General features: G+C 38.0%; 1 protein-coding gene across 1 annotated transcript in view; it reads left to right on the top strand.

Moving 5' to 3' along the window:
• Positions 1-10,134: 10,134 nt before the first annotated feature.
• The window catches only part of LOC126278377 (speckle-type POZ protein-like), a 56,903-nt gene continuing 39,423 nt past the window's right edge, over positions 10,135-27,614 (top strand). The window contains exon 1 of the mRNA XM_049978455.1: positions 10,135-10,260. Within this exon, the coding sequence (XP_049834412.1) occupies positions 10,191-10,260 (70 nt within the window). The 5' untranslated portion in view covers positions 10,135-10,190. The remainder of the gene's footprint in view (positions 10,261-27,614) is intronic.

The raw sequence follows: 27,614 nt of genomic DNA, 5'->3' as shown, positions 1-27,614 counted from the left end.
CACAATAATGGCTCAGATCTGGGGTCATGATCGTCATCTGTAGCCTGTTCCTTTTTTTCTAACTTCCAACTTTCTCCTCCACCATCTCTTCACTTGCCAGCTCACATACACCTCCATGGTAAACCTATTGTCCACAGTTCTGTCTTCACTTATCACAAGGTCTGAATGACTCAACTAATCTTGAGACTTCCACTGCCGATTCTTCTCCATTCTTGGAGCCTTTTGGGGTTCAGAAGCAGTCCATACTGGTGGTGCAATGTTTGCTGGTCACACTCTCTTTGATAACGATCATTTTAGATGTAATAAACTCTGCTTCTTGCAGAATGATTGCGGAATTGGTAGCCATCTCTCATGCTCTAGAGCGTTTCTGTTCAAATGGTTCAAATAGCTCTGAGCACTATGGGACTCAACTTCTGATGTAATTAGTCCCCTAGAACTTAGAACTAGTTAAACCTAACTAACCTAAGGACATCACACACATCCGAGGCAGGATTCTAAGCTGCGACCGTTGTGGTCTCGCAGTTCCAGACTGCAGCACCTAGAACTGCACGGCCACTTTGGCCAGCGAGCATTTCTGTTCCTGAAACAATGAGTCTTCCTCATATGTAGCGATTCTTTGAGCAGTTTACAAACTCTTGTACAATGTTACTCTCGCCATCCCTTGGTCCTGACCAACCAGGATTCCTTTTTTGGCCTTGAAGAACAGGGACACTCTGTGGTCTCTGTCTGGATACTGGGTCATGTTGGGATCCTAGTGAAGGAATTCTCTGACAGCAAGGCCAAACTGGCTACCAGCAAGCCATCTCTTGAGATCTTTATTCCAGAATTGGACCGTCTATTGATATTATGGTGTCAGCTTCTAAGGATCTAGAATTTGGAGTGGTATATTCAGATTTTGCTAAACAAATACGGGCAATAAAGGTGACCACGAATTTATTTGGGTCCTCCATGTGGTCATCATGCAAGTACTCCTTTCTTCTTTGCCAGCTCTACACCAACCATACTAGATTGATTCATGGTCATCACCTCAATCGCAACGATCTGCCCCACTGTCACTGTGGTGCCTGTTTGATGATGGTCCATATTTTGCTGGACGGACCTAACATAGCTACTGTGCTGTGGACTCCTGATCTTCTTGACTTGTTATGCCTGATGTTAGCGGCCGATACCTCAGTGGCTGAGCTGGTTTTGTGGTTAATTTGTGAAGGAGGCTTTTTACTACTGTCTTTAAGGGTGGGTGCCTCAGCCTTGTTGGCCCATTGGAGGTTTGACAGGACACTCTGTTGGCTCTTCTACCCTGAATAGGCAGCGGCTGTCTGGGTTTGGTGGTCTGTTACCCACCCTTCATCCTATGCGCTCTTTTGATTGTCTTCCCCCTTCTAGAGCTTTCTGTTTGACTCATTGTCCTCACTCTGTTTTTCCATGCATCTCTCATGCTGTCTGTGTCACTAGTCTTTCTTGGGTATTTTTGGGTGGGGTGCATCTGGTAAGTGGCAGGTGGTATGCCCACATCGCACTTTCTGCTTTTGGAGGCCTCTGGCTTCTCCCTGCGCCAGGAACATCACCTGTCATTCTTCATTATCCCCCTTCCTTATTCCTTTCTTTAGGCTTTGTTGTCCTTCAATAGAACTTGAGGTTTCTTTTCTTTGGGTTTAGTGCACTATGATCTTCGTTGGTGTGTGGTTTTGTTGACCTGCCTATTCCAGGTCAGAGGGACTTATGACACATTTACCTTTAGTCCCTTTAATCATTAAACCAACCAATCAAACCCGACTATGTCTTTACGTCATATGGCTCAAGAATGCGACACTAATGTGACAGCGTTTTATTGATGGGCTACTCCTTCAATTTCCATACTGCTATACGATCTCAATGACATACTCATCTCTTCCAACACCCACAGTTAATATTCAAGCGACTTATAATAAGTTGTATGTGTGTTATGACAAGGCAGTGCCATCATTAACAAAACATAGTTGCAGCTTTGACAAATGGAGATGACATTTGTAGGGCATACACTAAATGCATCATGCATTAAGCCAACAGTGTAATGCACGGAGATGGTGAAAAACTTTCTGATTCCAGAAAGTTTCCATAACATGCATCGACTCCTTGTGATCCTTAACTTCTACTCTACACCTTCCTAATGCAGCTGCAGTGCAGCCTCCTCTCATAAACTTTCAGACTGATATAGGTTACATATTTTTAAATATATATGATACATCATAACAAAACATCATAACAAAAATCTCATTAAGTTCGAAGAAAATTACTTCATCTGTTCACATGATATTCAAATAAACATACAGATATCAACAAAAGTATTTGACTTATTTACTTCATATTTTCATACAATACTCTAATAAATATTCACACATACATAGGCTACATTTCTCTATATATTTGGTATATAAATATATACAGCGTAAGGGGAAAGATAATTAGCAAAATATACAAAAGTTCCTGATTTTTTTGCTTCAGTTTTTTGCACAATACTATGATAAAACGCTCTGACAACATAGGCAACCAGTTTTTCAATATATAAGGTATTAAAAATATAGATATAATACATAAAAAGGAAATGATGTTAATATAAATCTGACAAATTTAGCTCATTATTTTACATGATGCTGTAAGACACTTTTGGGGCTACATATTTCTTCAATAAGTATATATGTAATACAGAAAGGGGAAATACAGATGATAAAAATCTATAACAAAAATATGGGTGGACTAATGCTGCATGTTTTAAAAATATCCATAATACATAAAAATGTTCCAATAAAAATTTGGAGAGACTGAGGCAGCATATTTTTAAAATGTGTATAACATGTAAATATATGCATAACACATAATGTGTATAACATGTAAATATATGCATAACACATAAAGAGGAAATGTTGGTTATCAAAAGCATGGAAACGTTTTTGACGAATTTAATTCAAATGTTTACATAATACTCTGATATACATTCAGATGGACATAGGCTACAAATGATGTTAACATAAATCGCAAAGAGTGCTGAGTCATTTAGTTCAATCTTTTATGTAAGGCTGTAATGTACTTTTGGATGGACATAGGCCACATATTTTTCAATATAAGGTATATAAACAGTCATTGGAAAAGGAATGGACAAGGTACAGGGACACAATACTAGAAGTGACTAAAGAATGTCTTGGAACAATAGTGTGTAAAAGTAGGATGAAGCAAACAGTGACACAGTCAAGGCGCTCTGTAAAAGGAAAAAGAAGGCGTATCAAAAATGGCTACATACTTTAATTCAGGTAGACAGAGAAAGTTATGTTGAAGAAAGAAACAAAGCCAAACAGATAATTGCAGCATCCAAGAAGAAATCTTGGGAAGACTTTGGAAACAGGTTGGAGACTATGGGTCAAGCTGCTGGAAAACCATTCTGGTGTGTAATTAGTAGTCTTCGAAAGGGAGGTAAGAAGAAAATAACAAGTATTTTGGACAGGTCAGGAAAACTGCTGGTGAATCCTGTGGATGACTTGAGCAGATGGAGGGAATATTTTGAAGAGTTGCTAAATGTAGGTGAAAATACGATCAGCAATGTTTCACATTTCGAGGTAGAATGGGATAGGAATGATGATGGAAATAGGATCATATTTGAGGAAGTGGAGAAAATGGTCAACAGATTGCAGTGCAATAAAGCAGCTGGGGTGGATGAAATTAAGTCGGAACTCATCAAATGCAGTGGAACGTCAGGTCTTAAATGGCTACTCAGGATAATTGAAATGGCCTGGGAGTCGGGACAGGTTCCATCAGACTGGACAAAAGCAGTAATCACACCAATCTTTAAAAATGGAAACAGAAAAGATTGTAACAACTACAGAGGTATCTCTTTAATCAGCGTTGTGGGTAAAATCTTCTCAGGTATTGTTGAAAGGAAAGTGCGAGTATTAGTTGAGGACCAATTGGATGAAAATCAGTGTGGGTTTAGGCCTCTTAGAGGTTGTCAGAACCAGATCTTTAGCTTACGGCAAATAATGGAGAAGTGTTATGAGTGGAACAGGGAACTGCATCTATGCTTTATAAATCTAGAAAAGGCATATGACCCGGTTCCTAGGAGGAAGTTATTGTCTGTTTTAAGAGATGAGGGAATAGGAGGCAAACTTTTGCAAGCAATTAAAGGTATTTACATGGATAGTCAGGCAGCAGTTAGAGTTGATGGTAAATTGAGTTCATGGCTCAGAGTAGTTTCAGGGGTAAGACAAGGCTGCAACCTGTCTCCACTGTTGTTCATATTATTTATGGATCATATGTTGAAAACAATAGACTGGCTGGGTGAGATCAAGATATGTGAACACAAAATAAGCAGTCTTGCATATGCAGATGACTTAGTTGTGATGGCAGATTCGATTGGAAGTTTGAAAAGTAATATTTCAGAGCTAGATCAGAAATGTAAGGACTGTGGTATGAAGATTAGCATCTCCAAAACGAAAGTAATGTCAGTGAGAAAGAAATTTAAATGGATTGAGTGCCAAATAGGAGGAACAAAGTTAGAACAGGTGGACAGTTTCAAGTACTTAGGATGCATATTGTCACACAATTGCAACTTACTGAAAGAACTGGAAGCGAGGTGTAGCAGAGCTAATGCAGTGAGCGCTCAGCTACGATCTACTCTCTTCTGCAAGAAGGAAATCAGTATCCAGACTAAGTTATCTGTGCACCGTTCAATCTTTCAACCAACTTTGTTGTATGGGAGCGAAAGCTGGGTGGATTCAGGTTACCTTATCAACAAGGTTGAGGTTACGGATATGAAAGTAGCTAGGATGATTGCAGGTATTAGTAGATGGAAACAATGGCAGGAGGGTGTCCATAATGAGGAAATCAAAGAAAAACTGGGAATGAACTCTATAGATGTAGCAGTCAGGATGAACAGTATTAGATGGTGGGGTCATGTTACATGCATGGGAGAAGCAAGGTTACTCAAGAGACTCATGGGTTCAGCAGTTGAGGGTAGGAGGAGTCGGGGCAGACCAAGGAGAAGGTACCTGGATTCGGTTAAGAAATATTTTGAAGTAATAGGTTTAACATCTGAAGAGGCACCAATGCTAGCACTGAATAGCGGATCATGGAGGAATTTTATAAGGGGGCTATGCTCCAGACTGAATGCTGAAAGGCATAATCAGTCTTAAATGATGATGATGATGATGAGGTATATAAACATATGTATAGTACATAAAGAGGAAATGATGTTACTATAAATCTCGAAGTGTGCTGACCAGTTTAGTTAAATTTTCGGTATGATACTGTAATGTACTTTTGGGTGGACATAGCTTACATATTTATTCAGTAGATATGATACATAAATATATATCTAATACATAAAAGGGAAATGTTAGCAAAAATACGGAAAAGTTTCTTGATCAGTTTATTTAAAATTTTTACATGAAGCTTTAATAACAATATGGACTGGCTGATGCTGCATGTTTTAAAAATATCCATAATATATAAATGTATGTATATATAATACATAAAGAGGAAATGTGGTCAGCTGAATTCTCTGAACATACTAAATGTATGCTACAGTATACATTTAGATGGACATAGGCTACATGTTTCTTTAATATATAATATTACATGTAGACATACTACATAAAGGGGAAGCATTGATAGCAAAACTCTCAGAAAGCCCTTGGCCGATTTATTTCCTATTTTTAAAGACAGTCTAATAAACTTTTGGACAGACATAAACTACATATTTTTTAACTATATATGGTAAATAAATATGTATGTAATATGTGAGGGTGAAATGTTGTCAGCAAAAATTTCGAAAATCTCTTGACCAATTTAGTTGAAATTTTTACACAGTGCTCTAATAAACATTTGCACAGTCACTGGCAGAACATTATTTAAATAAGTGTTACATGTAGATAATTGCTTAAAGCATGTAGGGATCCATTGTTAGTAAAATCTCGAAAAATCATTTTACTTCAAACTGATTAGGTAATACATAGGATGCTGATACATATTTACCAATTGTGAAACATTGCAAGGTTTTCTAGTATTTCAATAAATTCAGTAATGAACTCCCTAAACCACTGGCACATATCAACTATTTTATTTGCTATATAAGCAAAGATCTAGACTGAACAAATAGCTTACTCAGACATATTTTACGCTCCAAATTTGTGGCAATCTCCTGTCCACATGCTGTGATTTGACTGGGGGGAAACGATTCATTCCCACAGATTTGCACAAATTTTCTCAGACCTCCAATTACAACTTCCATGTTTTCACTCATTTACTGCCTCCTACATACCGAGCAGACTGAGGCACATCTCACATCTGCACAAACTGTCTGTCCTCAGATAACGATCTTTCTGTATGCAGATGTCGTGTGTGCAGGCATTATTTGTACTGACAGATTGTTGCATTTGGAGCTGTCTTTAGTGTGGATAGCGATGAAGTGCTAAACTAAAAGTTTTCTGAATTAAAACGCCAGTAAATCAAACAATATTATTTAATAGGAAGCAAACTAGTGATCTGCATGTTGCTGTTGCGAGGCACTGTTGTTGTTAAGGTACTGACATCATATTTGAGAGGATGCAGTTTGCTCTATCTAGTCATCCTGATTTAGGTTTTCCATTGTTTTGCTAAATTATTTCAGGTAAACTCCAGAGTGTTTCCTTCATCAAGACCACAACCAACTACGTGTCACATAAAAGTTTCAGGTACATCTTGAGCTATTTCTTTTCATTGTACTAATGATTGTACAAATCCTATATCTTTCTGAGAGTCCCCTTTATTAAAATTGTAATTTAATGATTGTATATGTGGTTTACGTTAAGCAACTACTGAGATTTAAGAGCATACTAGTTGCTGTTTTTTCGCTCCTCAGTGCTTTCAATTTTTTAGTTTAATAAAATCAACTAATAGTTTTAACATTTTATTATTGTTATTTAATTTTGAGAATCTGAAAATTTATCAGGTTATGGTCCTATATTTGTTTTAAAGTAGAACTGTAATAAAATATCTTCTCATGAGTGGACTCTCACCTAAACTTCTATCAAGATGCCAACTGAAATCGAAAAACATGGTGTTCCTTAAAGTGATGGAACGAATTTCAACAACTGCACATTCGAGATGGAAACTTTTCTCGAGTAACTGGCACTTTTAACATTTGTGCGAGTGAATTATCTCACAAACGTGGAATTTGTGGGTGGAATGTGGGATACACAGCATGTCGCAAAGGAAACGCGATTGGCTGAGTTGACTAAACAAGATCGTAAATGTAAGTCTCATATTATTCAACGCATTGTCGACAGTCACTTGGAACATGTGAAAGATAAAGTAACCTCTTTTTATTTACGAATGTCTCTGTGCAATTCGTTTGAGAGAAAAGGAACTGCTAGTCGACTTTTCTGGCAAAACAAATGTTAACCATAAAATTTAATGAAACTGGTGATATGCTGGTTAATCACTTTCTAAAGTTTGTTAAACTGATTCGAGATTTCCATTTGACTGGAGCTACTGTCGAACAGATTGAAACCATGTGCCATCTACTTTCAATTCAATCGAAACGCTCTCAATTCTCAATGAAAGACTTGTCGCTGAGCTTAGTGAAAAATAGGCTACTGGATGAATAGTCGAGCGGAAGAGACTTGCCATCAAAAATAAAAATGATGGTAAATGCCTCCTACAGCTTTTCAGATTCAACAGTACCACAAAAAACGTTCGTCAATCGCCATTAAAACAAGAGATCAGCAAGGCACTTTGGGGAACTTATTCAACTTTACTAGTCACTGATGCGGAAAGCCTGGTCACGATAGGGCTAACTGCAGAGTTAAGTTACCAAAGAAGTACTGAGGAACCAACTCAGTCACCATGGCTCATGTCAAAGGAGAAGATGGTTTTTGTTTTTCAGTATCTTCTGAAGTTCAGTCAGCGAACAACATATATTGTTTCTTGATCTCTGGAGCAACAGATTACTTATTAAGACTAAGATATCTTTCACTAATTTAAAGAAACTGAAAAAAACTAGTTAAAGTTAAGCAACTAAGTCAGACATCTTTCTTGTGGCTACGGTAAAAGGAGAGATTAAAGTCACTAGTACTGTAATAGGAAGGCAAGTTCGGATAACGATTAAAGATGTTTTTTCTGCACATGATCTTAAATATAATCTGCTGTTAAAAAATTGGAAATGAATGGTTTTAGTATCACGTTTGGAAAAGCTCAAGTTTTAACTCAAAAATGGAATTGCGAATGGGAATGATCCTCAGCCATATGTTTTGAAAGTCTTGTCAGCTGTAAAGTGAAACTGTGGCACAACAGATTAGGGCATTTGAGTTATGATAGCATTAAACACCTTCAGCCACAAGTTGATGGTACGGAACTGCTCACTTCAACAATGTCCACGAAACGATGCGCTATTGTGTCAAAGCAAAATAATCACAGCTGTCACATACAGTAACACTAGGAAACATGACAACAGACCCATTGAGTTGATCCACAGTTACCTCGGGGGGATGAGGGGGGGGGGGGTCAGTCTCACCGAAATCGTTCGATGAAAAGAAGTATGTGCTCACATTCGTCGACGACTTAACACTTTTTACAGTTGCGTATGCACTGGAATCGAAATCGGAGGGAACTCGCTATCTGAGATGTTTCATATCATGGCTATAGCTCAGAAGTATGTGCTCCCATTCGTCGACCACTTAACACATTTCGCTGTGGCGTATGCACTGGAGTCGAAATCGGGGGGAACTTTGTATCTGAGATGTTTCACACCACGGCTGTAGCTTATTTCAATTTCAAAATCGCAATGGCGAGAAAGCAGCTGTAAAACTAACATTTGTTTCTGATTATGTTTCTACCTAATTAAAATAGTAGTTATTACAATTTTGCATTCGAAGCACTAGTAAATCATCGATAGACATAATCGATAGTGAAATAAATGTATAATCAGTCGAATCTTACTAATTCAGTGCCATAAGCTAAAACTTATTCATGAGGAAATACTTTCGAATATGTGTATAACTGCAGCTTACGCAGTTGAAGTCAATTGAATATAAAACATACTGCATGCAGAAGGAACATGTATTTGTTCTTGTCTGTTCTTATTTCGACAGGCATTTTTCTTGTTGCGGTAACCATTTTGTATGTAGTCTTACCGATTCGCACATTTTTACGTTTCATTCGATTTTCTCAGTGCTTGAATATTTTTTTAAATCTAAGTGCTTTTGCTTCAAAAGCGAATGTGTTGAAGATTTTGGCCGTTTATGACTTAGATGCAGCATCAATATTGGAATTAGTTACTTCTGTGTTGGAAAACAGTTTTATTACTTTGACGTTTTATTACCACATCTGTGTGGTTTTATGTTCCACTAGAGCTGTGGTGGATTATTTGGCATGATAAAAGACATAGGTCTTGCATTCCATACAATTTTCTACGCTCCATATTCACAGATTTAATTGTAAGTCCAGTGAAAAAAATTTCATGTTGTTAAGTAAATATACGACGTGTTTCTGCAAAAGGTCAGGTCTTCTACTGTTTACTATTTATTTTTTGTTCTTAAAAAAACGTGGTTCTTCATTAAATACGTAGGTTACAAGAGAATCGTAAATAAACTTTTCTGCACTGTACTGTTTCGCACTTCCCAGGATCCTTACGAAACTAAAGAAAGTGGTATCATTTTATAGTTACTGCAGATTTTTATGGCACTACATACAATCCCAATTGTAAAAACTATATTACGGATCAATATCAACGATACTATGAACACACATCCGATATCATATTCAGAAGCGTAGCTTGCTGGCCGCTTGGAGCGCTGCTGTCGCATAGTGTAACAAAATTGAGCAGTAGTGTCCGGGCTATGTTTTAGATTATGGGAGGTGTGTTGAGAGTGCAATTTAATAATTAAATCTGTGACTTACGTTAAGTAATTTCAAAGCTTTAAAAGCACTGTTCTTGCCATTTTCTCGTTGCTCAGTTATTTTTTTTCAGTTTGAGAAAAATCAAGTAATAGTTTTAACATTTTGTGAAAGTTAGCTACGTGCGAGAAACTGAAACTTTATGTTTCTCGGAGGAAAACTAAAAATGAAGCTGAGATTCGTTGCGGATTATTACAATATAGGACCGTCAGTGTTCAGAAGTGGTTTATCTTCAGTTGTTTTCTTATGTCGTATGGGTGACAGTTCGCCGCGAAGTGTGTTTCTTGTTGATGGGTTGTCATGTAGTATATGTCACTACTTCAGATAGAAACTCGATCATTCAACTTTTGAACGTTATTGGTAATGTCTGTTGTACGATGCTTCCCTAGTTGCTAATTGTTAAACAATGTAATACGGCTTTTGTCTTTTCTGTTGTGGTAATTGTTTCGCCGTGAATTTAATGAGGAAGTTACCAAGATCGGATCGTTATTGTTTTGCATGTATTAAGTTGCGCTTTCGTGAATAGGAGGAAATGCATGTGCAGGTTTACTGAAATGGTTGTCTAGCTCCATGTGGCGCGTAATGACATGTTTTCTGATGAAGTCAAGTTGATGGAACGCGTTGTAGTCATGTTAAGAATTGAAAGTTGCTTGATACGAACTGGAAAGGATGAATTTTTTTTTCCATGTCTATTAATTATTGCTCTTGTTAAGTGTTTGTGTTGCAGTGGGAAATAGAAATGTATAAAATCCCTCTAGCGAAGTATTTATTACTGAGCAAAGAAAATATTCTTATGATGTATCTAATGATGCAATGTCGTAGTTGTGTATGTAATATTATCTAGTTATCTTCATACTAGTTGAAAACTTATCTCGCCCTCCATGTCGTCCTATCTTACGAAGTTCTCTTCAATTCAGAGTAGTAGTTACGTTTACGCCTTGTATTAGCCTGATGTTGACTTGCGAGGAGAATTATTTATGATTTGTAACTATTTCTATAGGTATGAGTACCATCGGTCTATCCTAAACAGCCCATCCTGGTTAACATAGTTTTGAGACTTGATTAATGCGTTTACCTAATTCATAACTTATGGCATTTCTGATGTAACACCAAGTATACAACAGTCTGAATAATTCAGTTTTTAACGTCTTTTGTAATTTTACCAGAGCATCATCCTTTTCACCATAATAGATATTACTGCTAGTGACTCTGATTAGCGCCGGCCGGTGTGGCCGAGCGGTTCTAGGCGCTTCAGTCTGGAACTGCACGACCGTTACGGTCACAGGTTCGAATCCTGCCTCGGGCATGGATGTGTGTGATGTCCTTAGGTTAGTTAGGTTTAAATAGTTCTACGTTCTAGGGAACTGATGTCCTCAGATATTAAGTCCCATAGTGCTCAGAGCCGTTTGAACCATTTTTTGAACTGATTAGCTCTGCAGCCACAGCGTAATAATAAATTGTCGTGAGCAGGGGAAAATTGTAAACACCTTTATAGCACTGGTGGAAATAGATTGAATTTTCAGTATGTGATTTTTACTCCAGCAACTGCTGCAAAGCATAGGCTTATATGACAGTTAACTCAAAACTCCACTTTTCTGGAAGTCCATTTATTAGGAAACTTTACAGTATGAAACCAAAACTGGTGGCACTTTAGTACACATGTAGGCTTTGATTACTTCTGTTTCTATAAGTTAGCCACAGTGAGTGTTAAACATTTGATCAGGATATGCTTGTGTGTTCAGATAGCTCACTTCTGCTGTTTTGTTTTTTGATGTGTATATGCAGACCTGAGGGGGGGGGGAGGATTGTATACTGGATGTGATAATTAAAAGAGCAATCTTCAAAATACTGTAAGATTGCCCTTATTGTGCCATAAATAACTGATGAATTCGCCAATTATGCTCCTCGCTTCTGAAATGCTCCATTTCTTGTGGATGAGAACCCCAGGTTGAGTGTGTTGCTCACAAGACAAAGGCTACCAGTGCTAAAATTTTATGGCTGAGCTGGTCGTCGAAATTGAGACCGAAAAACAGATGGAATGGTTGGAGGTTCAATCTTTAGAAATGGTATCTACACAATGTTGCTCACTTGAATAATCTATATATGTACTTTGCAGGTCACTGTGTAGTGGGGTGTATGTAGAGTAGCAGTATAATTTTACCAATACCTCCTTTCATTCACAGATAGTACATGGGGAGAAAGATTTTCCGTTTGTCAGGATTAATTCTGAGATTTTAACATCACAGGTCACAAACTTTTTCAAGCCAAGTCCATGTCTTAGCCAGGTGATAAAGGATATAGGTTCCTTGTGCAAGGGTTTCTCAAAGCAGGATCATGTGATAATAGTGGGTTAAGTGGGAAACAGTATTGATAGGGATCAGGGCTACAGTATTGTGTGACCTGGTGAAAATAGCCTCTACAACATCCCATACCAGTGTTGGGCTGGAGCCTGCTTTTGTGTGGCATGATCAGCCCCAGTTGAACTGCTCTGTCAAGAGGGTAAGTATGGAGTTGGATCAGCTGCGTAGGGCGGCCTCTCTGTCAGACATTGGATTGGTTCCTGTCGAGGCTGTTGGTAGGGGGAATTCACAAGGGATGGCCTACATTTCAATAGGAAAGGGAAGGGTAAACTGGCAGGGTTGTTAGCGAAATACATAAGGGGGTGGGCGACACTAGTACTCATGGATGTACCTCTTTTTTTAGACTAATATCAGTGTCCAGTGAGACGTTCAGGCAGGAAGGTAGGTGCTAAAGAGGTCCAAAACTCATAAGCTTCTTACAACAGTAAAGTAAATAATAATGTTACCATATTTAACCAAAAGATTGGTGGATTAAAGAAAAAAGTAATTCTCACAAAAGTAAAGTAAAAAATAATGGTACCATTTTTTAGCAAAATTTTGAGGGATTGAAGAATAAAGTAGATGAGCTCCTGGTTTGTTTGATGACATTTTATCTGATAATGTAATAGATATACTATGCCTGTCTGAGCATCACATTGTGTCTGATATGGAAAAGGTAAATAGCAATGGTTATGAACTAGCTGCACTTAAGAGTAGAGAGAATAAGGATGGAAGAGGAGTTGCCATATGTCAAGTTATCACTGTGGAAAGCTTAGATACAAAGAAGTTTTGTCTAGAGCAACATGTAGAAGCATGTGCCTGTCAACTTAAACTGAAGGAGGGCTCTTTTATAAATGTAACAGTATATAGGTCCCCTTCAGGAAACTTTCATTTATTCCCAGAAAACTTGGATGCCTTGTTGTGCTATCTGTCAGATAGGGGAAAGCAAATTATTATTTGTGGGGACTTCAGTGTTGATTCACTGAAAGAGTGTGATTGGAAGAATGACCTGAAAGTCTTGCTCAGTTCTTTCAATTTCATGTCTGTTATTGATTTTCCTACTCTTGTAGTAAAGGACAGCAGCACATTGATAGATAACACTTTTATAGACCAAGATAAGTTTAAAAACATAAATGCTTGTCCTGTTGAGAATGGCCTTTCTGATCATGGTGCTCAGATAGTTACAGTATATGACATAGCTCCATTCAGTAATTCAAAACTACCCTCCAAAGTTGTGTGTTCAGTTAATGACTCAATAATTAGAAATTTCAGGGACAATCTTCAGCAATTAGACTGGGATGAGGTGTACAAGGAACCCGATGCTAATTTAAAATATAACTTATTTCATGATACACTTGAAAGAGAATTTGAAAACTGTTTGCCCAAAAAAGTAGCTAAATCTAATTATAAGAAACCATGCAAAAACCCTTGGCTTACTAAAGGAATAAAAATATCTTGTAACCACAAAAGGGAACTGTATCTAACAACAAGAAAGAGTGATGACCCAGAAACAGCCAAATATTATAAAAACTACTGCGCTACATTAAGAAAGGATATTAAAAAGTCGAGAAGCATGTGCATCATGTCAGAGATTAATACCTCTGATAACAAAATCAAAACTACTTGGAATATTATTACAAGGAAGACAGGGGAACCAAGAGAACAGGATGATGGCATTTCCATCAAAACGAATGGAAACTTGACAAACAAGCCGGAAGTCGAAAACATTTTGAATAATCATTTTTTAAATGTTGTAGAGAAAATAGGCTCTAAATATTCATTAGAAGAAGCAAGGCAGTTAATGGAAGAGACCTTGCCCACACAATTTGATACAATTGATGTTCCACCCACCTCTCCTTCTGAAATTAGGAAGATGATAAACACACTAAAGAATAAAAGCTCACATGGAATTTATGGCATTTCCAGCAGGATAATAAAAGCGTGTTCCCAAGAGATAAGCGGGATTTTTAGTCACATGTAATACTCTCTGAAGCAGGATATTTTCCCAGATAGACAGAAGTATGCCATTGTTAAACCACTGCATAAGAAAGGGGATATGTCTGATGTCAACAACTTCCACCCAGTCTCTCTTCTGACTGCCTTATCCAAAATTCTTGAAAAAGTAATGTATTGTAGAGCAGCTCCACACCTTTGTAAAAATAAAGTTGTAACAAAATGTCAATTTGGTTTCCAGAAAGGTTTTTCAACGGAAAATGCTATAAATACTTTCACTAATGAAATATTATATGCTCTGAGTAACCGGAAGTCACCTGTTGGGATTTTTTGTGATCTCTCAAAGGCTTCTAGATAAGCTCACGTACTGTGGTATGAATGGGACAGCACTCAAATGGTTTGAATCATACCTAACTGGAAGAGTGCAGAAAGTTGAAATAAACAGTTCACATAATACGCAAAAAAACTGGTGATATCTCAAACTGGGGAACAATCAAGAATAGGGTGCTGCAAGGTTCGGTCTTGGGTCTTTTGCTGTTCTTAATATATGTTAATGACTTGCCATTCTATATTCACGAAGATGCAAAGTTGGTACTTTTTGCCGATGATACAAGCATAGCTATCACACCCAGCAGACAAGAATTAGCTGATAAAATTGTAAACCATGTTTTTCAGAAAATCATTAAGTGGTTCTCTGCAAATGGGCTTTCATTAAACTTCGACAAAACACAGTACATACAATTCCACACAGTAAATGGAATGACACCATCAATAAATATACACTTCGATCAAAAATCTGTAACCGAGGTAGAATATTCAAAATTTCTAGGTGTGTGGTATGCATTGATGCCCCCCATAAACCATGGCTCTTGCCGTTGGTGGGGAGGCTTGCATGCTTCAGCGATAAAGATAGCCGTACCGTAGGTACAACCACAACGGAGGGATATCTGTTGAGAGGCCAGACAAACTTGTGGTTCCTGAAGAGGGGCAGCAGTCTTTTCAGTAGTTGCAAGGGCAACAATCTGGATGATTGATTGATCTGGCCTTGTAACAATACCCAAAACAGCCTTGCTGTGCTGGTACTGTGAACAGCTGAAAGCAAGGGGAAACAACGGCTGTAATTTTTCCCGAGGGCATGCAGCTTTACTGTATAATTAAATGATGATGGTGTCCTCCTGGGTAAAATATTCTGGAGGTAAAATAGTCCCCCCATTCGGATCTCCGTGCAGGGACTAGTCACGGGGAACGTCGTTATCAGGAGAAAGAAAACTGGCGTTCTACAGATCGGAGCGTGGAATGTCAGATCCCTTAATCGAGCAGGTAGGTTAGAAAATTTAAAAAGGGAAATGGATAGGTTAAAGTTAGATATAGTGGGAATTGGTGAAGTTCGGTGGCAGGAGGAACAAGACTTCTGGTCAGGTGACTACAGGGTTATAAATACAAAATCAAATAGGGGTAATGCAGGAGTAGGTTTAATAATGATTAGGAAAATAGGAATGCGGGTAAGCTACTACAAACAGCATAGTGAACACATCATTGTGGCCGAGATAGATATGAAGCCCACACCTACTACAGTAGTACAAGTCTATATGCCAACTAACTGTGCAGATGACGAAGAAATTGAAGAAATGCATGATGAAATAAAAGAAATTATTCAGATAGTGAAGGGAGACGAAAATTTAATAGTCATGGGTGACTGGAATTCGAGTGCAGGAGAAAGAAGAGAAGGAAACATAGTAGGTGAATATGGATTGGGGCTAAGAAATGAAAGAGGAAGCTGCCTAGTAGAATTTTGCACAGAGCACAACTTAATCATAGCTAACACTTGGTTCAAGAACCATAAAAGAAGGTTGTATACATGGAAGAAGCCTGGAGATACTAAAAGGTTTCATATAGATTATATAATGGTAAGACAGAGATTTAGGAACCAGGTTTTAAATTGCAGGACATTTCCAGGGGCAGATGTGGACTCTGACCACAATCTATTGGTTATGAACTATAGATTAAAACTGAAGAAACTGCAAAAAGGTGAGAATTTAAGGAGATGGGACCTGGATAAACTGGCTAAGCCAGAATTTGTACAGAGTTTCAGGGACGGCATAAGGGAACAATTGACAGGAATGAGGGAAAGAAATACAGTAGCAGAAGAATGGGTAGCTTTGAGGGATGAAATAGTGAAGGCAGCAGAGGATCAAGTAGGTAAAAAGACGAGGGCTAGTAGAAATCCTTGGGTAACAGAAGAAATATTGAATTTAATTGATGAAAGGAGAATATATAAAAATGCAGTAAATGAAGCAGGCAAAAAGGAATACAAACGTCTCAAAAATGAGATCGACGGGAAGCGCAAAATGGCTAAGCAGGGATGGCTACAGGACAAATGTAAGGATGTAGAGGTATACATCATTAGGGGTAAGAGGGTACTGCCTACAGGAAAATTAAAGAGAACCACTTATATGAATATCAAGAGCTCAGATGGAAACCCAGTTCTAAGCAAAGAAGGGAAAGCAGAAAGGTGGAAGGAGTATATAGTGAGTCTATACAAGGGCGATGTACTTGAGGACAATATTATGGAAATGGAAGAGGATGTAGATGAAGATGAAACGGGAGATATGATATTGCGTGAAGAGTTTGACAGAGCACTGAAAGACCTGAGTCGAAACAAGTCCCCCGGAGTAGACAACATTCCATTGGAACTACTGACGACCTTGGGAGAGCCAGTCCTGACAAAACTCTACCATCTGGTGAGCAAGATGTATGAAACAGGCGAAATACCCTCAGACTTCAAGAATAATATACTAATTCCAATCCCAAAGAAAGCAGGTGTTGACAAATGTGAAAATTACCGAACAATCAGTTTAATAAGCCACAGCTGCAAAATACTAACACGAATTCTTTATAGACAAATGGAAAAACTAGTAAAAGCCGACCTAGGGGAAGATCAGTTTGGATTCCATAGAAATACTGGAACACGTGAGGCAATACTGACCTTACGACTTATCTAGCATTTGTAGACTTAGAGAAAGCTTTTGACAATGTTGACTAAAATACAGGGAGCGAAAGGCTATTTACAATTTGTACAGAAACCAGGTGGCAGTTACAAGAGTCAAGAGGCATGAAAGGGAAGCAGTGGTTGGGAAGGGAGTGAGACAGGGTTGTAGCCTCTCCCCGATGCTATTCAATCTCTATATTGAGCAAGCAGTAAAGGAAACAAAAGAAAAGTTCGGAGTAGGCATTAAAACCCATGGAGAAGAAATAAAAACTTTGAGGTTTGCGAATGACATTGTAATTCTGTCAGACAGCAAAGGACTTGGAAGAGCAGTTGAACGGAATGGACACTGTCTTGAAAGGAGGATATAAGATGAACATCAACAAAAGCAAAATGAGGATAATGAAATGTAGTTAACTCGGGTCATGCTGAGGGAATTAGATTAGGAAATGAGACACTTAAGGAGTTTTGCTATTTGGGGAGCAAAATAACTGATTAGATTAGATTAGATTAGATTAATACTTGTTCCATAGATCATGAATACGACACTTCGTAATGATGTGGAACGTGTCAGGTTAATAAAAGATGTCTGTACAAGAAATTACATTACACAAAATATTGCATGACACTAATGATTAAGGTTTTTTTTTTCCCCTTAGTTTATATCTAAAAATTCAGCCAATGAGTAGAAGGAGTTGTCATCTAGAAATTCTTTTAATTTATTTTTAAATGTTAGTTGGCTATCTATCAGGCTTTTGATGCTGTTTGGTAGGTGCCCAAAGACTTTTGTGGCAGCATAATTTACCCCTTTCTGTGCCAAAGTCAGATTTAACCCTGCATAGTGAAGATCATCCTTTCTCCTGGTGTTGTAGGTATGCACACTGCTATTACTTTTGAATTGGGTTGGATTATTATCAACAAATTTCATAAGGGAATATATATACTGTGAGGTTACTGTGAGGATCCCTAGATCCTTAAATAGATGTCTGCAGGATGACCGTGGGTGGGCTCCGGCAATTATTCTGATGATGGTCGAAGTAGAGAGGATATAAAATGTAGACTGGAAATGACTAGGAAAGTGTTTCTGAAGATGAGAAATTTGTTAACTTCGAGTATAGATTTAAGTGTCAGGAAGTCGTTTCTGAAAGTATTTGTATGGAGTGTAGCCATGTGTGGAAGTGAAACATGGACGATAAATAGTTTGGACAAGAAGAGAATAGATGCTTTCGAAATGTGGTGCTACAGAAGAATACTGAAGATTAGATGGGTAGATCACATAACTAATGAGGAAGTATTGAATAGGATTGGGGAGAAGAGAAGTTTGTGGTGCAACTTGACCAGAAGAAGGGATCGGTTGGTAGGACATGTTCTGAGGCATCAAGGGATCACCAATTTAGTATTGGAGGGCAGCGTGGAGGGTAAAAATCGTAGAGGGAGACTAGGAGATGAATATATTAAGCAGATTCAGAAGGATGTAGGTTGCAGTAGGTACTGGGAGATGAAGAAGCTTGCACAGGATAGAGTAGTATGGAGAGCTGCATCAAACCAGTCTCAGGACTGAAGACCACAACAACAACAACAATGCATTGATGAGGGGTTGAACAGGAAAAAACACACTGAAGATCTGCTGAAACGTTTGCGTTCAGCTACTTATGCTATTAGGGTCATAGCAAATTTTGGCGATATACATCTCAGTAAATTAGCGTACCATGCCTATTTTCATTCTCTGCTTTCGTATGGCATCATATTCTGGGGTAACTCATCATTAAGTAAAAGAGTGTCCATTGCACAAAAGCGTGTAATCAGAATAATTGCTGGAGCTCATCCAAGATCATCCTTCAGACACTTATTTAAAGAGCTAGGGAACTTCACTGTAGCCTCACAATAAATATCATATTCACCTATGAAATTTGTTGTTAACAATCCGAACGAATTCAAAAGTAATAGTAGTGTACATGGTTACAACACTAGGAGAAAGGATGATCTTCACTACTCAATGTTATATCTAACTTTGGCTCAGAAGGGGATAAATTATGCTGCCACAAAAGTCTTTGGTCACATACCTAATAGCATCAAAAGTTTGACAGATAGCCATATAGCATTTAAAATGAAATTCTTTTAATTTCTGAATGGCAACTCCTTCTACTCATTAGATGAATTTTTGGATATAAGTGGGTACACTGTACTGAAAATACTCAACTATGTTTCCATCATGAAGCTTTACTAGTAAAAAGATTTGAATTTTTGCAAAGATCATGCTGCAACCGATTTGGTAAGAAAAACCACATTCCACGAAAAAGCTTACTCTCAATCAACATAGAAACAGCTGACCTACTAAAAAGGATAACCATGTCTGATGTTAAACCAGACACAAAAAAGTTCCCTTCCTGTAGAAAAAATTTGATACACTGAAATATTCACAAATGGACATAACATATCAGTCAGATGAAGATGGTGAGACTAATGAAGCAAGCAATGCTTGACTTGTTAACATTAAATTGAGCTGATCCAAGAATTGAAAGAAAAATTATATATTTCAAATAATAACAGAAAATTCAAATTTTGATCTTAGTTCCCCAAAGGTGGTCTATCAAGAAGACTGTGGAAGAATTTTGTGTTTCTGAAAGATTGGTAAGGAAGGTTTGAAAGTTAAAAGCTGAACAGGGAATATTGGTACAGCCCAAAGGTAAATGTGGGGAAAAAGCTTTCAGAGGATGTGAAGGCAAGGGTCATAGAATATTTTTATGATGAAGAGTTTAGTCTGATTTGTTCAGGAAAAAAAGGACTGTGTTACTGTTTGGATAGGTGGAGGAAAGGTTAAAAAACAAAAAATACATATTTTACTGAGCAACTTAAATGTTTTTTGTGTACTGCAATAAAAATGGACTGGAAATAGGATTTTCCAAATTTTGTGGATTAAGGCCAAAGTGGTGTGTGACTGTAGGCACAGCTGGTTCACATTCAGTTTGTGTCTGCACAATACATCAACATGTGAAACCAATGTTGCCACATAGCCCTATAAAAGGAGATTACAAAATCCATTTGTCATTTACTACAAAGGTAATGAAGACCTAAAGAGTGTCAGCTACTGCATAATCAGTGATTGCCTCCGACATGATGCAGTGCATGTGTTTTTCACATACTTTATCAAATCTCTTAAGTGCATTTTTAAATAAATTAAGCATATTCATTATTTTAGCAATGGTTCTGAAGCACAGTACAAAAATTTTAAGAGCTTTCTAAATCTTTGCCGTCATCAAAAAGATTTTGTCATTACTGCAATCCTCAGTTGACAGCCAAATATTAACACCAACTGAATATTGCAAAAAAAAAAAAAAACATGGCACTGAATTTATTTATATTAAAAAAGAAATTACTGAAGATGCAAAAATTGATCAAGAGAAACGTTTTGAGGATGGATGTTCAGTGTCTGGTACAAGAGACCATCAACATTTTGTGCTAATTGATGAAAAGCGACTTGAGATTCACATTGATACATTGTCCTTTATAGCAAATGTTAACCGACATGCTTAAGTTGCTACTAAACATGTTGCCATTAATGAACTACAGCCTTGCTTGCGCTTATGATGGAAAATGGTGGATAGGAAATATCTGTGAAGTTTCATGTGAAGAAAAAGATGCCTTGATTAATTTCATGCATCCTCATGGAGCTGCTCAATCATTTCATTGGTCTACTAGAAGAGACATATGCTGGATCCCAGAACAACAGATAATTGCAGTCATACAAGTCCCAGCTGCTTCAGTGATGGGGCGGCAATACAGTTTGCCGGAAGCAATAGTTTTGGACATCGGCAAAAAATTTACAATATTTAACAACTTAAGAATTGTGTATTATGGTTGGAAATCACAGAGACCCAAAAAAGGCTTCGGAACCTGCTGGATATTTGCATTCTGGCTTGGGAACCTGCTAGACACCCACTTTCAGGTTTGGAAACCTGCGGTAAAGAAACTCACCCATGGCTGATTTTGCAGGCTATTGGGCATGGTGCCTTGGCGATGAGGTTACCAGTCTTGATATTGGTAGTGGCATAGCCACTGTGGACCAATACAAGGATTTTCTGAATCACCCTAAAAGTCAGTAGTTTAGGCGAATTTTTTGGACCTTACTCAAAGAGAGACCAAAATGAAAATAAGTTTTTCTAATAGAATGAAATGTGCTCTGTTGAATGGTGTTAATAAATGTAATGTGGTAGGTGTCCATTTTGAGATACAAGACTTTGAACATGGGTATATTTTGATACATTAATGTTTTTTAGCAAATTTACAAGATGGTATCACAGTAATTAAACAAGCCAGGCCAAAATTTGTGATATGTTAAACACCCAGACAGATGTAGTTTGGCAAAAGACCAGGTCCATAGCACATTTTCTCCACTACATATGCCTCGTTAAACTGTGGGGAAAAATTTCTCGCGACATGATTTGTTGCCCACTTTGAACTGAGACTATGCCAAATGCATTGCTTTCTGAACGCTACTTGGAACATTTGTGTGCAGAGCACACACCATTGTACCACAATAACCACAAGCCAGAGTCTAGCTCTTTTACATTGGGAACAGTGGAATGCCAAACTTGACGATTTCTTCACGACTTTTCGGTCTCTGTAAAAGTGGTCTTCACGAAAATGGCTCTAGCACCTCAACCAAGTTACAGGTGAGCCTGAAACTTTGCATTCATGTAGGGTCCTCAGGTACATCCTGTACAAATTTCTTCCAAACTGAAGATGGTCGAGCTGGGATCGTCTTTCTAAACTGGGACACTTGACATGGAATGACCCAGATGTTCCCAAGGGAGTGGGATTTCTTATAGTGATTGGAAGAACATTTAACTCCTGGTGATTTTACCCCTAAATGGAATATTATTGTTGTGGTGGCCCATGATACAATAGATCCCACATTTCCAGCATTACAAAGAGAACATGAGGAGGGGTAAGGGGGAGTGAGTGAGTGAGTGAGTGAGTGAGTGAGTGAGTGAGTGAGTGAGTGAGTGAGTGAGTCTCTCTCCTTCATAAGAGGTTTAGAATCCCCATATGTGTTGTTTAGAATAGAAAGAGATCATTCCCAGTCTTTTTAATAAAATTTGATTTGTGTAAGGTTACTGGAAAGTTACTTCGATGCCTGGTGAGAAACCATTGTGATGTTGCACCTGCAAGCATGACATTTCTTTCCCATTTTAGTTACCAAAGTGATACTTTGCAAGCTGCTTAGGCAAGGCTGTTGAGTGAGCGATTAACAGTTGTCTTGTTGGAGTTCTTGAAAGTGGCTGACTTACTAGTTACCTTCAGAGTTGGCGATAATCTGACCCACCTGGAGACTGCAGTACCAGTCACTTCTACAGAAGAAACATGTTGAATGGGTGTATTTCAACATTGCAATAGCTTATGTTACAACTTGAACATACAATGTCTGTGATAGCTTCACTGTTGGATTTTTGACAGGACTAGTGGCATTTTCTGTTAATCATTCACATCTTAGTTCTTTTGCAGCTACAAAATTGGGAATTGTGTTTCAGACATATTACTGCAGAGAAACATTGTTTCTCAGCAAAGTATTTTTGCTGTAGTTCTGTTTGCTATTTCAATAAACAGTCCAATCCATTACTCCCTCATTGTGGATGACATCTTTTTTTCCCCTCCAGTCATGCCAGTTTGACACTGTTTATTTCCCAGAAATTGTAGGAACGGTGGGAGAAAAGTGTTGTTTTCAGCTTTCATTGTGAAAGACAATTTGCACACATTGGATTTATTCTTGTCAAATTTTGCACCTGGGGACATTTTTATTTGTTTTATAAGGTTTGTGAGGACCTTGAATCTCTTCTTAGATCAGAAATATGTGTGATTGTAATGCATAAAAAATCTGGTAGTTGGGATATTCAGAGCCTGAAATGTCTGTCAATAGTAGGACAGGCAGCTGAGACAAGGCCTGCACTTCAGTTTTATGCAACCTTGTTTGTGCCACATGAATTATGATTGTATAGCTCGAGAGTCAGAGAATACACTTATGTCAACCATTTAATTGACTCAGAAGTCAAAGCGGGTCGAATTTTACTCCTTAGTAATTAATTAGGGCCAAGATTGAAAATTAACTGAGGCCAAGAAGACACCTAATTGTTTTAAAATTAATGTTTAACTGTAGTGTAGACAAGTACCATTATTTTATTGGCCACTTAACTAGAGTATGCTGCTAGATGTTTGGCCATATTTTGTAATCGTGCATGTGAGATCAGGTGCACAACCAAAATTACTATTTTTGATGTGGGGAAAGTGTTGAGGTAAATAAAACGAGATAATTGTAAAGGAATTATAAACAGAAAGGCTTGGTTGGTTATGTAAACTTGAGATTGAGTCTATGAATTTTGTTCCAATATTTTGTGAGAAATCTGGGAAAATTAATAAATTTAGTAAATACATCAGACTTTGTGACATAATTTAAAGTACAGGACATGTCTGTAGTTGAACTGTGAAGTGCCCTCTCATGTGTGAACTGTTTGTTCACACACAAAATGTACTATTCAGGTAGTAGGACCATATGCCATCCATAGCTGAATCCTCTCGTCGGAAGAAATATCTGGGGGTCAAATACCAGTGACTAATCCAGAGACAAGTGAGGATGATTTCGTTTCACCTTGGAAGGAAGCTATGCCATGGTTCTATAGTTTATTTGTCCCTTTCTTCCATCCACTCCTCCAAATAATGTGCAGTCCTGGTCTTCCACGTAGAGATTACAGAATGTATGGGGACTTCTCATTGTGCCACGAAGTTATGTGCAGGCCTCCTAGACAACTGCATATGCTAATTTGTTGCTCCTAATTTCCACATGTCATAGCGCCCATCACACACTGGCTGTCCAGAGGGTAACTTGCTTTATGTTATAAATAAAATACTGGCATAGTTAAAGAAAATTTAGTAGAAAACTTGTGAAATTACAACTTGTAATAGTTCTCTACATAATCACTGTTCAGATTTAAGTGTTTACCATATCTTTTAACAAGTTGACAAAATTCCTTCTGTATAAAATTCTGATGCCTGGAATTGGAGGTAGAAATCACTTGGAGGCAAGTATGGCTTGTCGGCTGGGTGTTCAGAAATGTCACATTTGACCTGATGCAACAATGCTTGTGTATGTCTGAGCATTGTAGTACAAAAACATGATGGTGCTGGCCAAGAGAGTATGTAATGTATTTTGAATGACTATTTTCAGTTTAATTTGTGTCTCACTAGATGTTAGAATTTGTCATTATACGTTCCATGAAATTCACAAACGAGCTGTTTAGTGCCTCCAAAACTGGTAGTCACACCGGTAAAGAGAGCTTGCCATGCTGTATTTGGTGTGTTTCATGTGACTATGATGCTCACCAAAGACAACTGTTTTGTCTACACGTCAGCCTAAGAAACACCAGATCTTGTCACAAATCATGATTCTGTTAGTCTTCTCCTTACACACTGTAGTGAAAAAGAAATTCTGGAGGAAAATGCATGTGTTTAGTTATGTGATTTTTAAAAAGGAATTTTGAAAACTGAGGCATGCAGAACTTGTGGTGCAGTTACTGTTTGACCATGATCTATCACAAAAATCTGTGTATTTCACACTGATGTAAATGACACCATTGATGCACAACACATTTGTTAGTCTCATTCAGTTCATATACCACAAACATATTGTAATGAATGCCAATAGGTTAAAGATTTTACACCACTAAGAACTGTATTAGAGAACAGAGTTTACATTTTGTGAGATTTGCAGTTGCAAAGCACATTCTGAATTGTTATAGATGAGGGAAAAGTAATGTAGCTTCATCAATGTCACAGTTCTTAGCACACTAACTTGTTGCATGATTCAGTATATTGGCTCTGCTGCCCACCCATCACAACATGTTACGTGAAAGTAAAGGTTGCTTTCCTCATATCCCTTGTCGTCTGCTGTGCAAGTATGTTCTTTTGCCTCATTTGCTATATGTTGTGGGTCAAGGATGATCTATACGGATTTCTCTTCATGGGTGTAGGTACTTACTAGCATTAAGTGGAATGAAGGAATTGGAGCAGATAAGGAATTTTGTAGCTTCATTACACCTCGACTGCTCCATTGCTCTCAAAATTGCATGTACCTATGCGTCTTAAACACTGTTACTTTAGCAAATGAAGATAGAGTATACACATAGGCAAATCACAGAGTAGCTGATATTGCCCCTCTGCCTAGATCCATCATGTGTTGTTGTTAAAAATTGAATCCAGAGCACACTCCCTTTTGTGCTAGTGTGTGTTTTGTCGAACACTTCCCATGGAGTGGCGCAAGTGGTGGCAGACCGTGCATAGAGATCAATGAAAGAGAATGTCACATTGCAGTGCTGAAAAAATTGCTTTGACCAGTGTTAGGAAGATACAACAGTTCTTTCCATGTGTTCTGTAACAATACCATGGGGGGGGGGGAGTGGTGGTGTAACACTGTAGGACATTGTATGATTGAAGCCTTCACAAAGGCTAATGTTTGAGTGATCTGAGTGGTGAAGTTATTGAGAGCCCTGTGTTAAGTTCAGCAGACAGCAGGCTGGGGAACATTCAGTTGTCTCGTACAGCTTGCGCAGTACTGCAACATCTGCTTACAAGTAGTACTGCAACATCTGCTTACAAGCAGGTGTTGAGGAGGAGAGAGGTGAGAAGTGGTAATTGACATGTGTAGCCCCACCACCTATTCTCTCTCCTCACTGTAGTTACCCTTTTTGTGGAGGCTATAACACTTAGCAATAAAGAATTGTTGTCTTTCAGATTAGTCATTCCAGTCATCCATTTCCACATCTAAGGAAATTTTGTGTGAAGTTTCTATATAGTCTTTGATGGTTGTGTATCATATTCAAGTTAATTATCTTCAGTGGCTGAATTTTTAGGGGCTTTTAAAGAGAGGCTTCCCACCTTCACATCACTTACAAAGATGCAAATTTGCCAAGTTTGCTAAGCTTTTTTTAAAGTTATTGCAAATGTTTGGTTATTTGCTTTAATATACATAAACAGCTGTCTGTGCCGAATCTCACTGTGGAAAAAATTGGGGGTTTAGCCACACCTAAATATAAATAAAAGCCTCTAAAGTGTCTAAAAAATTTGTCGCGCAATTGTGACCAGCCATTGCTACTTTTCATATGAATCAATCGCACCAAAACTTCAGAGTGTTATTCCAACCTATGATATCTATATATGGATCAAGTTTAATAACATTGGATCTCTAGATGAAAAGATATGCATCCGCAAAGTTGGCCAATATTTTCTATGTGGCAATTTTTGGGTATTTTTCGGGGGGGGGGGGGGGGTGTTAAGTATTATCTAGACTGTCTCTTGCTCAGTCCTCTTTTTTAACAGCTGGCAAGAGCTTTCATTATTATTTTAGCACTTATAGAAGATTGGAAAGTAAAATATTTTCTCATTAAGTTTCATAATACTACTGTAATAATTTTTTTATTCAAGTAAGTAAATCAGTTTCAAACATTAATTTAACACATGCCATAAACAAGTATAGTACACTACACAGCAAATTTGCAAAGCAAGAATACTAACAAGGGAACCTCCCCATCGCACCCCCCTCAGATTGTTATAAGTTGGCACAGTGGATAGGCCTTGAAAAACTGAACACAGATCAATTGAGAAAACAGGAAGAAGTTGTGTGGAACTATCAAAATATAAGCAAAATATTCAAAATGAGTAGTCCATGCATAAGATAAGCAACATCCAGGACAATGTGAGCTCAGGAGCGCTGTGGTCCCGTGGTTTGCGTGAGCAGCTGCAGAACGAAAGGTCCTTGGTTCAAGTCTTCCCTCGAGTGAAAAGTTTATTTTCGCAAAGTTATGATCTGTCCGTTCGTTCATTGACGTCTCTGTTCACTGTAATAAGTTTAGTGTCTGTGTGTGCTACCGCATCGCAAAACCGTGCGATTAGTAGATGAAAGGACATGCCTCTCCAATGGTAACCGAAAACATTTGATCGCAAGGTCATAGGTCAACCGATTCCTCCACAGGAAAACACGACTGATATATTCTATACGACACTGGTGATGGCATGTGCGTCACATGACAGAAATATGTTGTCGACCCACCTAACTTGTACACTTGGCGAATGGTAAAAGGATTCTTCTACCTTGACCGATCTAGGTTTTTTTGTGGATGTGATAATCACTCCCAAAAAACCAATGAAAACATAAGAGTTTGTCACATAAACTGCAACAAATGAATGAAACAGTTTCGCAGTCGCACAGTTTTCCCTGTGCTCTGTCAAAACATGTGTTTTTGACGTTCAACTTTTTCCATGTGTAGACCGTCAAATCCTGCATATGTTAAGCAAATCTGAACATGTCCTGGAATTTTGGAGAGGGAAGTTGATTATGTGTGAGTGCCTGAACTTTGATAACTGACACACAGTCATGTAAACAATACTGC

Source organism: Schistocerca gregaria, chromosome 6 (assembly GCF_023897955.1).
Source record: "Schistocerca gregaria isolate iqSchGreg1 chromosome 6, iqSchGreg1.2, whole genome shotgun sequence".
NCBI lineage: Eukaryota > Metazoa > Arthropoda > Insecta > Orthoptera > Acrididae > Schistocerca > Schistocerca gregaria.
This window is presented reverse-complemented; position numbering and strand designations above follow the sequence as displayed.